At 33.8% G+C, this 14698-nt stretch overlaps 1 protein-coding gene across 1 annotated transcript; it reads left to right on the forward strand.

Moving 5' to 3' along the window:
- Window positions 1-2539: 2539 nt before the first annotated feature.
- On the forward strand, window positions 2540-14633 carry LOC131632882 (lysine histidine transporter 1-like). Its single transcript, XM_058903603.1, has 6 exons — window positions 2540-10745; window positions 13213-13606; window positions 13727-13832; window positions 14047-14138; window positions 14232-14300; window positions 14402-14633. Exons 1-6 carry the CDS (start codon window positions 10321-10323, stop codon window positions 14498-14500), a joined length of 1185 nt encoding a protein of 394 aa, XP_058759586.1. The 5' UTR covers window positions 2540-10320; the 3' UTR covers window positions 14501-14633.
- Window positions 14634-14698: the final 65 nt, after the last annotated feature.

A 14698-nucleotide genomic window follows, 5' to 3' on the forward strand; every position in this document is an offset into this window, starting at 1 on the left:
ATACCAGAAGAATGTTTTGAAAACAGAAAGAAGATTTTGAAAATACAGTTTTGAAAAACAAGCTAAGAAGAGAAGATTTTTGGGACTTACACTCTATTAGAGGCCCAGTACTTTACAGTACTGGTGATAAAAATAAATTTGAAAAAATGATTTGGAATGATACAAGGTTTTGTTGTTTGAAAACCCTAATCATTTGATTTTATCAGAGATTGAAAATAGTTTTGAGATTTGACAAAAGTCAACTTAATTAAAGCAAAGATGAAGATTTATGCCTAATTAAGACCTAAGTGATTAGGGTTTTATCATAAATTTATTTACAAAAATGATTAGGTTAAAACAAAGTGAAAATATGTATTAAAGTATTTAAGAAAACACCTAAAAACATACTATTTTAAACCTAATAAAAACATGTGAAATAAATAATATTTTTATGATCTTTTTTATTATTCACAAAATAGAGATATTAAATAGCATGTGTGTAAAAAATGAAGTGAAAATAAATTAATTTGATAGGTTAATTAATTATATGAAGTTGTGAGAAAATTGAAGTAAATAAGTGATAAAAAATAATGTTTTGGCCTCACCATGGTTTGAACCCACGCCCTTGAAGCCAACAACTCAAAATAACACCACTGCGCCAACGCGCGTTTGGTGTTAGTAAGTTGCCTCCACTTGGTCATATTTCAAAACAGGTTGTAATTCCTTAAAAAATAAAAGAATCAAAAAGTCTGGGGCGAGGGGGATTCGAACCCCAGACTTGTGGCATGATGATACTAAAGGCGCATGTGTGGCCACTAGGGCAAGTTGTTTAGTCGTTTATAAAACGCTTTCAGTTAAATATATTTTAAACCCTCCCCTGAGAAATTAAAAATGGCGCCACCACCATCTTCGTCTTCAACCTCAAGCTCCATGATTTTTTGAATTTCTGAACTCACTCGTTTCTCAATCATTTGCCATGATGTAAACACGAAACTTGCTCTAAATTCACTCACGATTCTAAATATGTAACTAACATGAACTAATATTAACTACATCTAATTAATTTAACAGAAATCGTGAAGAACCCTAAAATTTCAAAATCAAATTAAATGACTATACTGAAAGATAAATGAATGATGATAGAGGGTTTTCAATCCTCTGATGATGCTGAACAAGATAGAATCGAGATATTTCACAAAGAGTACTTAAATTATAGAGGTGAAGTTCAGAAACTTACCTCTGAAACTGAAGGTCGTGAGGATGATTGAGAGCACCTGGGCTTGAATGAATGATCTCAATAGCTTCCCTGAGACTCAATGATGCTAACTGGATGCTTATTGTAGCTTGAATCCTCCTGAATTGCTCTATGGACCTCCCTCGATTTCAGCTTCAAGTGAACATGGAGGTTGTTGAATTTGGAGTTACAGGTGAGCTGCAGCCATCTGGTTAGCTCCACTATGACCTAGGGAGTGTGTCTGAATGATTGGTTTGGCCTGAGACTCCCTGAGTTACTCCATGGACCTCCAACTGCAAATGCTTCCAAGTGAGAGCAACAATGGTGTTCCTCCACTTACAGAAGTGATCCAGGTGCTTGGATCACCTCAAATGACCTCCCTTGAGATGTTGGAATGCTCACTTTCCAAAGATGAGCTTTGGTTTGAAGAAAACGATTCTTCTTGCCAAAGAACTTTGAAAAACAATGAACAAGAGGAGAGAAAGAGAAAGCAAGTAATTGAGTTGCTTTGGTGTGTTTTCTGAATGAGAATGAGGCCTCTATTTATAGGCAAATGGATCAGTATAGCTGCAGAGGAGTGAGCTTCCTTAGTGAGGGAGTTTTGGTTTCTTAGCCATGAAGAAATTCAAAGAATCTCCAAAATGCAATGATGCATTTTCGAGCCAATTCTCCCAACCATTGATCTTGCAGGATCTTAGGGAACATTTCTGATATGTAGCAAGTTTCTATTGGCTTAGGAGAAGATTCCAATTGGTGAATCATTGCTTATCATAAATTCTCAAAAGTAATGATTACATAATCACATGTTCTTGCTTTTGGGAATCTTCTTCAATCTTCATGCCATGGTGAAAATGAATGCATGGCATTGTTTCAGACATGTTATGGGTCGTGTAGCATCCATTCATGAAGCAAAATGCACAAAATTGCAAAGTTCCAATTTGCACATGACCTATAATTTCACTTTATGAGGCCAACTTTGAACAAGCATAACTCCTAGCTCAAATTGAATTTTGAGAAGGTTGAACACAATTTGGAAAGCCCTAAACATCTACTTCAAATCATTAGTTTATGTCTTCTTCAGATTCCTTTGGGAAATTTGTGAAAAATGAGGCCAAAGTTGGAAGAAAACTAGGTTAAAACACTTAGAAAAATTTCTAAGTGTTTATGACCTAAACTTCAAAATTTCCAAAACTTCATAAATGGTTGATCTTTTGAAAAAAGTTCCCTTGTAAGATGTTGTTTTATTTTGCAAGATCTACAACTTTCATGTTGGAAGTTTTTTGAGTTGTGTAGGTGAAATTTTGAGATCTCACCATGCCTTTAAAAACCCTAATTCCCGACTTTTCGCTCCTTGATGAATTTCTTTGAATTTCTTTGGCCAAATGACTTTGATATCCATATATTGATGATATTGATCTTTGAAAGTCATTTTTTGACCAAAAACCTTAAAAGTCAATGATGATCCTTCACAGTTGACTTTTTCCTGACAAAGTGAATTTTTGGGCTTTTGTGTAGAAATAAGATCTTCTCCCCAAATGGATGATATAAATGGATTATATGGAGGTAGTAGAGATCCTTGAATCATGTCTTGAGTTTTGGATTCATGCCCTGATCAGAAGTCAACTATCTTGGTGAATTAGGTCAAAACCCTAATTTGTCGACCATGTGAAAGTAATGACTGTAGACTTTGAATTGAAGTGTGATGTCCAGTAGATCTTGTAATATGAGTTATTTGAAGAAGATTGATGTCTTTGAATGACCCTCTGGGGCTTTTTAGGGTTTCCCAAATGTGATCCCTGATTTTAGTCCTTGATAGGCTCAAAACCCTAGTCTGGTGACCTGAGTAAGCCTGTACTCATATGACTGGATGTCTAATCAATCATAGATGAGAAAAGTGAAGTTTTTGAGCTCCATGATTGTATTAGAGGCTAATCTTTGTATTGATTGATCCTTTGCCTGAGCTTTCTTGTCTTTGTGCATCCTTGATTAGGTATCAGATGGAGAAATGACTGCTCTGGGTACTTGTCTTGACCTGATGAAAAATCCTGAAGATATGTCATCTCAGGGGGGTCAAAAATTAGGGTATGACACTCAACTGCTAGATTTGAATCCATATGGTTATTTGCTAGACACAAGATGTTAATGAAGTAGTTAACAACATGTGTGGCCATGTCATTCGTATCATTTAAAACTTTTTCTCCACCTTTGAAGTAAGGAATGATGTTTCTGGAACTCTTAATTTTTGCCATTCTATGAAATAATTAAGTGTTCCTATCTCCATTAAGATGTCGTTTTAACTTTGCCTTTTCAAACCAGAATAAATCTTCCTTTTCATGGCATTTCTCAATATCACTTTAATCCATCTTCTCTTGTTCTCTAATACTATGATTTGGACCATATAGATTGATCTGATCATGTATTTTTCCAAGCTTCTTAATAGATTCTTTAACTAAGGTGTGAATGTTGGCAAAAACCTCTGTGTTCTAATTTTGGAGATTTTCCTTTAAAATTTAGAGCTTCTTATAAAGGATTTACATTAGACTTCCCACAACATGATTATTCTAGCAATTGGTAATTAAAAATCTTTGCAACTATCAAGCAAGGTCCATAAGCTTAACATTTTGAATTGGTATAAGAGCCTTAGAGGAGTGAAAGATGTCTCAGTAGGATAGAGTGATGGTCAGACTTCAGGCTTGGAAAAGTAGATACAATCAATTTATAGCTAAAAGTTAGTTGTAATTGATTACAGAAAACCTATCAACCTTTATTTCCACAAAATCTCTCATAGACCTATCATTAGACCAAGTGAAAGTTGAGCTCTTGTAGGAATATCCTCCAGATTATTTTGATATGAACAAACCTTGAAGTCATTCATATGATATCTATTAGGACTATGGCTATTGTAGCAACCTGCCCTAAAAATTAGACTTTTAGAGTCGCCACCTATTCTGAAGGGCGAATAGGAAACCCTATGCAGATTAGAGATCGGGGTAAGATTATTATAATCAGGTCGAGGGAAGGTGTTAGGCACCCTCAACCCTTTCCTAAGGTTTGATCTAAGATGAAGGTTTATGGCAAAATTATAGAGGTTAATAGCTAATGAAATGAGAAGGGCGAAATGTGAGATTTGAACTGAATGGAGGTTTTAGGGAAGGGGACTCGCCTTGGTTATCCAAGTGCCTACGTATCTCCTTAGGGAGAATCAGAGTCAACGTAGTTCGGGCACAGGGTTGTACGCCTTAGAATTAGAATTTGATTATGGTTTGAAGGCTTTTTGAATGGCCTGTCGTAGTTTTAGAAATTGTGATTTGAAAGGCATTTTGAGTTGCCTGATTGAAAAGGATGAACTTCTGTAGTGTCGTGGTTTAGTGTGTTTTGAATGTTTGGGCGTACAACCCTGATTTGATATGTCACCGTTAGTTGCGATGACCAATAGGTTTGATCATTATAGTTAACGGATTAATGGGGTATTGCTGGTTACTCTGACCGATAGATTCGATCGTCGCGGGCAACAAATAAAATGTATTTTAAATTTTGTATATTTTTATCTCTTGTCTAATGGGACTAATAGATTTAGTCGGGTCGAGAAGAGAATTAATTAAGGGTTAATGTTCTTTGCCAAATGGGCAGTGGGATTGGACAAACCCTAATGCATATAACCTTTCAATTAAAACTAATTAAATAGATTAAATCGATATAATCGAAATAATCGGGAAAATATTCTAATCCTAGTTATTAGGCTAACCCTAAGTAGATTATCCTAATCCTAATTAAAATAAATAATACATAATTATCATTAATCTAAATAACAATAAATTAAATAAATAAAAATGCAAACTAAATAAATAAAAATGCAATAAGAACCTAGTTTTAATCTTGTGTGGCATGCCTGGGAGGTCCATGGTAAGCCTTGCAATCCTGGTACGTTAGATTGGAATCATAGGAGATCCTGTGGCTGTAATGTGAGGGTACATGGTGGGGTTCCGTAGATCATTCGTACTAGACTTATAGACAAACACATAGTGGAAATAATTTAAAAAATAATCTTGCCACCAGCAAGGGTCGAACCCACGCTGTGGCCTATCACGCATGCGCCTCCTTCCACTAAGCTAATGCAATTATGTTGTCATAGCAATGCTCAGCAAACAATATATACTGATATTAAATTGAAAATATATCAATTCAAACCAGACTCCATGCGTGGGCCCCAGGGTGTAGCGGACGGCCAATCGTACGAGGAGAGAAAGAGAGACTTTTGTTGACTGTCCATTGGTGTCTTGCCACACACTCAGGGGGGATTCAACCTTTTGACTGCCAAACCAGATAGTGCCACGCGTGTGGTCGCTGTTCACCTTCTTCAACAACTTGCACACCCCAATTTAGCTACGGTTTTGCTTTGAAATAGCCACGGTTCCTGCAACATAAAATCGTAGCAAATTCTGCCCTTATACAAAACCTACGAAATTGAGTCAAACAGAAAATCTAAAAACCCAGATTGCCTTAATTTTGTCCCCTGATCATGAATATGGTATTCGTTTAGCCTGCAAATCCTTGTAAACTTGATCCCGACGATAAGTTCTAACATGCCCTAACAATGGTGTTTTCTATTTTACACACCATGGCTTTGTTCCACCGGTCCAGATCTTCTTATGCGTTTATGGAGCTTCAATCACGATTCAAACTTAACCTTTTACCTTTTTGGACGTGAATGCAGTGGTTAGTTTGAGTTGATAGTGGCTTCCCTAAGAGATTCTTCGTGCCCTAGTTCTTTGATGATTTTGTCTTCATGAAACCCTAGCCTCTCCTTCTTTTTTCGTCCTCCTCTCCTAATGAATGTTTTAGAATATATATATATCATCACATTAGGGTTCAATCTTTGGCAAATAATCAACCAACTATTAACATGAAAATTGAAAAAAAGATTTTGTATAAAATCTTTCTATTTTAGAACAATAATCTATTTCATGCACATTCTCCATTCATTCTTGGCCCTTGGATCATATTTAGATTTGTTTTGAATTAATAGAAAAGGAATGATCATTATATAGTTATTTTAGGATTTTATTTAATTTTTATTTGAATATAAATGAATAAAATCAAATAAAAATAAAATAATATCACAAGAACAATTATATTGGACCAATGGACCTCTCTTGGGCTTTTATTTGATCAAGACCAAAGCCATATACTTTCATCCATTTATTTTATATTTTTACTTAATTAATTTTCTTTTTAATTGACTAAAATTCAAATAAATATAAATAAAAAATATAAAAATGTGGGGATGTATTTGGAGGTTCTTAGTGCTCTTATAAGCAATTTTGGATCAACAAAACTTAAGCCCATTTTGGAAATTTGCAAGATTGGATAATATTTCTTTCATGGACTTCTTGAAATTCAACCAACTTGCGCAATTCATAACTTCCTCAATTTTAATCATATAATTGCATTCTAGGACTTTTTAGAAAGCTTAAAGAGTCCTCAAATGACACGTTTGGTTTCATCTCAATTGAAGCTTCCATGCTCAAGTTATGAGCTTTGACCCAAAAGGTGTTTTTGTTGACCTTTTCGGAGGACCTGTAATGTTTTTGTCTATATCTCCCAAATGGTGCATTTCTTGATCTTGGGCCCAACATCAAAGTTGTAGAGGATGAAATTTCCTTGAGGATAAGCTTTGGTTGGAGAATTTCTGACAAACCATGAGAGAGTTATGACCGGTCAAAGTTGAGTTGACTTTTTTTAGTTAAAAACCCTGATTTGAACCATTGATTAGGAGAGAGTGACTTGAGTTTAACCATTGAGCCTTGAACCCTTGAAGATGAAATAAGACGGGAAAATTTTGGGGTATGACAACTATCATTATGCTCATGATCACCTAAGATTAAGTTGAAGTATCCAATAAACCACCAAGGGATGGATGTATAAGAGTGATATAAGAAAAACTCACCTCACAACCTTCTTTTAGTAACATAGCAAGTCGAAGAATAAATGGCTGATATGCCAATTTTAATGTCATAAAAAAGATACATATTTATCTGAAATGAAGTTGAATTGAGGATAAAGGGACTTCTTACAAATGTACCAAATATTTGGAGAAATTTGATCTCCATAGTTTATTGCATATGCTTTAAGGTTAAGACCAATCAAAAAAGCCATAGGGAAGTTCACCAGATTCATCCATGGCTTTGTAATAAAACATAAAACATAAGTTGGGTTTATGATTTTAATAATATTTTTAAGGCCAATTTTGTGGGGGGGGGGGGGGGGGGATTGGCTAATCCCCTAGAATTCCAAAATAAACACTTCATAAGGAAAATTTATTTGCACCAGCTTTTGTTCTGGTTGGAACCATTTGAAACTTATATAAGTCTGCCTCTGAATAATCATCTTTTTTTGTTGAGTCTTCATCTTTGTCTTTAGAATCTGACATGTTAGTCCAAGATTCTTTTAAGAAAGCTTCGGTTTTATTCTGAATGTCTTCTATGATATCCTCAATGGCATTGAGTTGGGTTTCATCAACAAACTCTGAATCATCAGAGCTTCAATCTTTCAACAATGCTAACATCTTTTTTTTCTTTGACCTCTAATATCCCATCTACTCGAAACGTATTTCTAGCCTTAATTTGTCTAGAATCATCTGCAAGAATGATTGTACCAGAATTAATTTTCGGTAATATAGTTCCTTTTTTCCATACCCCTCTAGTCTCTCCTATTTTAATGGGAGATTCTTTATCCTTTCTACAATTTAACTCAGTTTTTTATGTGCTTGTAGCCTTGTGAAGGTGCGAGAAATATAATAAAGGGGGTTTGAATTCGGTTGCACCAAATATAATCTTTTTGCAACTCAAAATACAAAGCTAACAAGTGAATAAAAATATATGAACACAATTATTTTTATCCTGGGTCACTGTTAATGAAGTTACTCCATTCTACCCGCCAAGGTGATTTTTTCTTTTCATCAAGGACTTAATCCACTATAACCAAACAGATTACAAACAGCCACAATAAGTCCGATCAACCTTGATGACAAGTCTAACAAGTTCGATGATCCTTAACGCCAAGCTACACACGACCATACTAAGTATGATCAATCTTGTTGACAACCACAACAAATTCAGCTGATCCTTAATGTCAAGATGCAGAAAACCACACTAAGTCCGATCAACCCTGCTGACAACCTCAACAAGTCTGATGATCCTTATTGCAAACCACAATGACCGCAACCATTGTCTTCTTAAGAATTCTAACTAAATGTAGTCCCTCAAGGAATCTATCAACCACTGTGGATTACAAAGATATGTATAAAGAGATGCTTCTAACAAGAAGATTACACAATGTTTAAGTACAGCAACACAAAAATGTTGAATGCAAGATACGAACAAAAGCTCCTTGCTAAAAATACGAAATTATATAAAGAATATCTCAATAGGTAACACATCAGAGGTATTCTTCCAGATTGTTGAGTTCATAACATGATGACGTCACACGCCTTCTTACTAGAGTCAGAACCTATTTAGCAAAAGCTACACAATAGATAGAATTCATTAGACTATAAAATTTAGACATATTGGAGTTTCAATGTTTCTAAAAATTTAGGTAGAATTTAGACATATTAGAGTTCTAATGTTGCTAATTAAAAATTGCAGATATGATTTTGGGTTTATAGTAAGCTTGAGAGGGATTGTGTTTCCTCACCCGAACTCGTGCAAAGGTTTGGTTGATATTTTTTGGAATAATGTGTTTTGCCCAACGGAATAATTTCAACACTCCGGGATTTAAGTTCCAAGAAGTCATTGCCCTAACCCTGTGAACATCTTCTAAACTTGAGAAGGATAACTAATTCAAAGAAACATTTCCCAAGAGATGTGATACCTTTGTATGGCAACGGGGCGGGTTGGGACGATTCTTACCTCCCTAAACCCGAATTCGAATCCCTAAAAAATCCATGTTCCCCGCCTCAATCCCCATCGGAGATGGGGAAATAAAATAAAACATATCCCTAACGGGTTCGGGTATCCCCGCTCCGCCACAATCCATTTAGTGAAATCAATTTTTTTGATAAAACTATTAAATTTTTTCTAAATCAAATTACATTACAAATAATAAAACAAAATAATCTCAATAAAATTACATTCATACCTTTCAAATATTTTAAATAATAAATACAAGTCAAAATATCAAAATTGACACATACTTAATATTTAAAATTATCAAAACTAAATAATAAAGTACATAAAAATATAAAAGGGGGAGTTTTGGGGGAGGGTTTGGGGTAGGTTTTAGTGTACCGATTACCCAAATCGTCCCCATATTTTATAATTGGAGAAAACCCAAACCCAATCAAAACGAGTTTTCCCCGTCAAATTCGGTGTGGGTTCGGGTGGTTATCCGTGGATACAGGTTATGTTTCCATGCCTACTAATAACCAATTTTGCAATGGAATGCCATAGAATTACTAGTTTATTACGTAAACTTAAAGAAGTTAGTGGTGAAGAACCTTTGGGCCATAAGATTATTCCATGAAGGTTGTGTTTGCAAGAGTTCAGACCTAGCAGATATTCATCTTCATGGATGGAAATGGAGAGTATATCTCGTTTAACACATGGGACTGGAAGTTGATTTGCTGGAATGTTGTAGACATTTCCAAGAGCTTCCAAGAAAGTCTTGTTTGTTTGGTTGGATAGGGCGCCTTTGCTCGAGTTGGGATGATATACTTATCTTCTGGAAACATGCCGAATGCTTGAAAGCACTCCATAGTAGTGATGATGAAGAAGAGTTATCTAGGGCAACGCTACTCCAAGGTTCCGGGAATTGCCATCCCCATCCAAAGTGAGAAGAGATAGATAGTCAATATATTAAATGAATTATATTTACATAAATAATGAATTAAAAAACTATAATTTTAAGGGAGTTGAAGAAACAAAAGTTGCATAGAGGGTTAAAATGCATCAAATTAATTGGTTGTTAACTTGATAATGAATGTTCTAACTAACTTTTAAGATAGTATATGCAACTGAATCTTAATATATATTAATGAAATTAAATTAACGACATTTAAACAAACTCTAACTAACTTTTAAGGGAATTGTAACTAACTCATAAGGAAAATGTCTCATAAATCCGTTAATAACTCATTTAATCTTTTCAGGGGTCCAGGTGTAACTTTACTTATCCTTTCTTGGATTATCACACTATACACATTATGGCAAATGGTTGAAATGCATGAAATTGTTCCAGGAAAACGTTTGGATCGATACCATGAATTGGGTCAACATGCTTTTGGAAAAAAGTTAGGTCTTTATATTGTGGTGCCTCAACAAATTATAGTAATGGTTGGTGGAAACATTGTCTACATGGTCACTGGGGGTCAATCATTAAAGAAGTTTCATGATATAGTGTGTCCAAGTTGCAAAAAGATTAGACTCACCTTTTTTATAATGATATTTGCCTCTGCTCAGTTTGTATTGTCTCATCTACCCAACTTCAACTCCATTTCAGCTGTATCTTTTGTTGCGGCAGTCATGTCTTGTGGGTATAAAAACTTCTTTCTTTTCTCTATATTATTGATTTTTAAGCTTAAGTATATTTTCTCTCTATAAATATATACTAGTTTTAAATAAGTATAAAATTTATTTTTATAATCATTATAAAACTTATTTTATTTTTAGATATGTTAAAATTGATCATTGTAATAATTATGTCATATTGATTTTAGTCCTTATATTATCTTTATTAAAAGGACTAAAGTTAAATGGTCCCCAAATGACATATATTAGTTCTAATAAAATAAATATTATAGATATTAAAATAAAACTATAATAATTCAATAAGTGACTTAATAGTGTCTGCCCCAATAATTCTGCAAGGATTTGATATTGTTATAAGAAGAGTGGCAAAACGGACCCGGCTCGTTGGGCATGTCTATTTTACCCGCACTTTTGTGCGGGGCGGGCTAAGGTTTTAGACCCTCACCCTCTAGTGTGACTGTCCGCCCCGTTTTTTATGCGGACTTTTGCGGGCATGTGCATTAACATAAATTTTGTATTTTTTGCTTAAAAAGTGCAATGCCCGCAGGCGTAACCCGCCCTGCCTTCACTTTTTACGGGGCGGGACAATATTTTAGGCCTGCACCCTCAATTATGACCGCCCCGTCCCGCCCCATTTTTTTGCGGGCTTTTGTGGGGCGGGTCTAAATGGGGCGGTCATGCCCGTTTGCTACCCCTGGTTATAAGTCCCACATTTGAGAAGATAAAATACTAAATATGATACTTAAGTGATGTGGTTCTCCAATCTAATAGATTACCCTTTTGGATTTGTCTCTCTCCATGTTCTTAAGTTCTTACCGTTGGTGCTTGATTTGAGAGTTAGGCCACATAATGGACTACCTATAGGATTTATTAAGGGAAATTTCTTTTCCCACCTCTATAGCTTCTTACAAACCCTTTGTGAAAACCCAAAAATGTCTCTTTAATTCAGAGATGCATCTTCGGACGCATCCATTTCCCACAAAACTGAGCACAAACGAGTAAATCACACCTATTATACTTAATTTTAGTCCAGAGATGCATCTTCGAATGTGTATGTGCTATATTTCGTAGATGGATATCCAAAACTTTCACTGATACTACAAAACAGAAACAGAGACGGTATGAGCAAGATCTAGAAACCACAACAACTTGACATTAAATTAAAACACTTAACATTATATAGATAGTCGTTAACATAAATTTAATCTTTCATATCGTTATAAATGGGTAGTTAAGGACGTTGCAAAATATTGATAATATCTTCATTGGATTTTTCAATCTTCGCATCTACTTCAATCGAACTCTTTGTTGCATAACAACGAAAAAGTACTCCACATAATTTATAAATCTGTATTCGCCTTCAATTCAAAGTTGGTGAACTTTATCTTTCCTTTGATATCAAATGAGGGTGAATGATACTCGAGCTTGACAACTCTTTAATTTTCTGGATATCGTAGGAGAGTATTCATTTTAAGGTTCGCCCCTAGTTGCCTAAATTTTAGAAGTTGGGTTTCCTTCATTGTAGCCTCTAACACCCTTATTGCGTCGAGTTTGGAGGAGTGGATTTAGTCCCACGTTGCTTAGAAATATGGCTTATGTTTTGTTTATAAGTCGGAGTAATCCTCACCTTACATGCTAATTTTTAGGGATGAGTTAGATCCAACCCACCCATATTAAATGGAGCACTTTAATCTTGCCTAAGGTAACATTTTTCTTGGTTCAACTCTTAATGAAAACAATAATTGTTATGACATATGGTATGTTAAGTTGGGGATTGTGGAAGTAAATGGATGGAATACTTTAAACTTATTATATTTTATTCATTTTTTAAGAGGTAAGGAGGGGAGCAACATATATCTTTATACCATTTTCTCTTCAAATCGTGAGAATTTAGAGGGAAATAAATGTTTATTTAAATTTTATTACATTAAAAACATTATGGCCAATTTAATGGTAAAATCCACGATTATAGTGATTAAAACATTTAAAGTTATATATATTTATTTGTTGTTTTTATTTATGAAAAAAAATAAATTCTCCTTTGAGTCTCCAAATAAAGCATTAGGATTTAATAATAAATTCATTTTCATATGATATACTCTCGAACTCAAAAGTATCATTATCAATTCATGAGTATGATATTATTGTAATATATTTTCTTATGTCAATTTGTTGTTATTTTTTCTCTACAATCTGATGACACATAACCATATATACAATACTATAAACAAATGGATCAATATATAAATTATACAAAGAGGGCAACCTAATGAGCTTCAACTCAATAACTTAATTACAATTTAATTCACATTATAAAAGAAAATCAATCAATTGCAATTTCAATGTTGGGTAAAAGTATGGGTGTTAGTTTTTTTTATTGTTATGACTGCTATTATCCAACCTACACTTTTCAAGTTAAATATGGAATGAAATTCATTAATTTAAATATTTCATGTTTGTGTTTCATAACAGTTACTCTGCAATTGCGTGGACTGCTAGTGCACATAAGGGAGTACAAGAAAATGTACAATATAGTAACACGGCTACAACTACTGCAAACTTAGTCTTTAATTTCTTTAATGCACTTGGATCTGTTGCTTTTGCTTATGCAGGACACAGTGTGGTGTTGGAAATCCAAGCAACAATTCCATCAACGCCAGAAAAACCATCTAAGGTTCCAATGTGGAGAGGAGTTGTTTTTGCCTACATTATTGTCGCTTTGTGCTATTGGCCTGTTGCGATTATTGGTTATTGGGTGTTTGGTAATGAGGTTAAGGATAACATTCTCATATCTTTAGAGAAACCATCATGGCTTATTGCAACGGCAAACATATTCGTTGTTTTACATGTAATCGGAAGTTATCAGGTAAAATTCATTTCTTATATAATAAAAAACATTTTTATTGCAATTAAATTTTTTTATAAAATATATTAGAGTAACAACTATAATCTCAGGATTAATTTTATTTTTTTATTGTTGGTGTAGGTTTTTGCAATGCCAATGTTTGACATGCTTGAAAGTGTGTTGGTGAAGAAATTGAAATTCAAACCAAGTACAATCCTCCGTTTTATTGTGCGTAATGTATATGTAGGTAAGTGTAATAAATTATTATATATCTTAACTTTATAATGGAAAATTTTGGCATGTTGGAATTATGTTGTCAATGACAGGTGAGTAAAAAATAATATGTTGGTATTATAGAATTCTTAATGTTATACTTAAGTGTGTGTTAGTATATTTAAAACTTTATTGACATGTTATATTTATTATTTAAAACTAATGACGTTGATATATCAATTTTTCAGCACTCACAATGTTCGTTGCTATTACCTTCCCATTTTTTGGTGGATTACTAGGATTTTTTGGAGGATTTGCTGTTACTCCAACAACATACTTTGTAAGCCATACAAATTTGTGAAAATAAATAAATTTTCTTGGCATTATTATTATAATAGTTTTGTTTAACCTTTTGTTTTTATTAAATTTTCAGCTTCCATGTATTATATGGCTTAAAATCTATAAACTTAAGATATCCAGCTTGTCTTGGTGGACTAATTGGGTAGGTATTTTTTAATTTGGTTTTTTTCCTTTAGTTTTTTTTAATGATTTATTATTTTTCAAGTATGTATTAATGTATTTTCTTTACACTATTTATTACAGATATGTATTGTGCTTGGTCTATGTATAATTGTCTTAGCACCAATTGGAGCATTGAGAAGTATTATACTTGAAGCTAAGACCTATAAATTCTACACATAAACTTCTTATCTAGTTGAATTACTTATTAGATGGTGTCTTTATGTTTCTCTATACTTTATTTATTTTTTAATTGCAATGTACTTCAAATTTTCACGGAATATCAAAATGAAGGAAATTATTCTTATTCAATTTTTAGTAAAACTAGTTATTTAAGTTTTAAAAATTTTAGCCATAATGATTAAATAATTACGATGAGTC

Source organism: Vicia villosa, unplaced genomic scaffold (genome assembly GCF_029867415.1).
Source record: "Vicia villosa cultivar HV-30 ecotype Madison, WI unplaced genomic scaffold, Vvil1.0 ctg.001048F_1_1_3, whole genome shotgun sequence".
NCBI classification, from domain to species: Eukaryota; Viridiplantae; Streptophyta; class Magnoliopsida; order Fabales; family Fabaceae; genus Vicia; species Vicia villosa.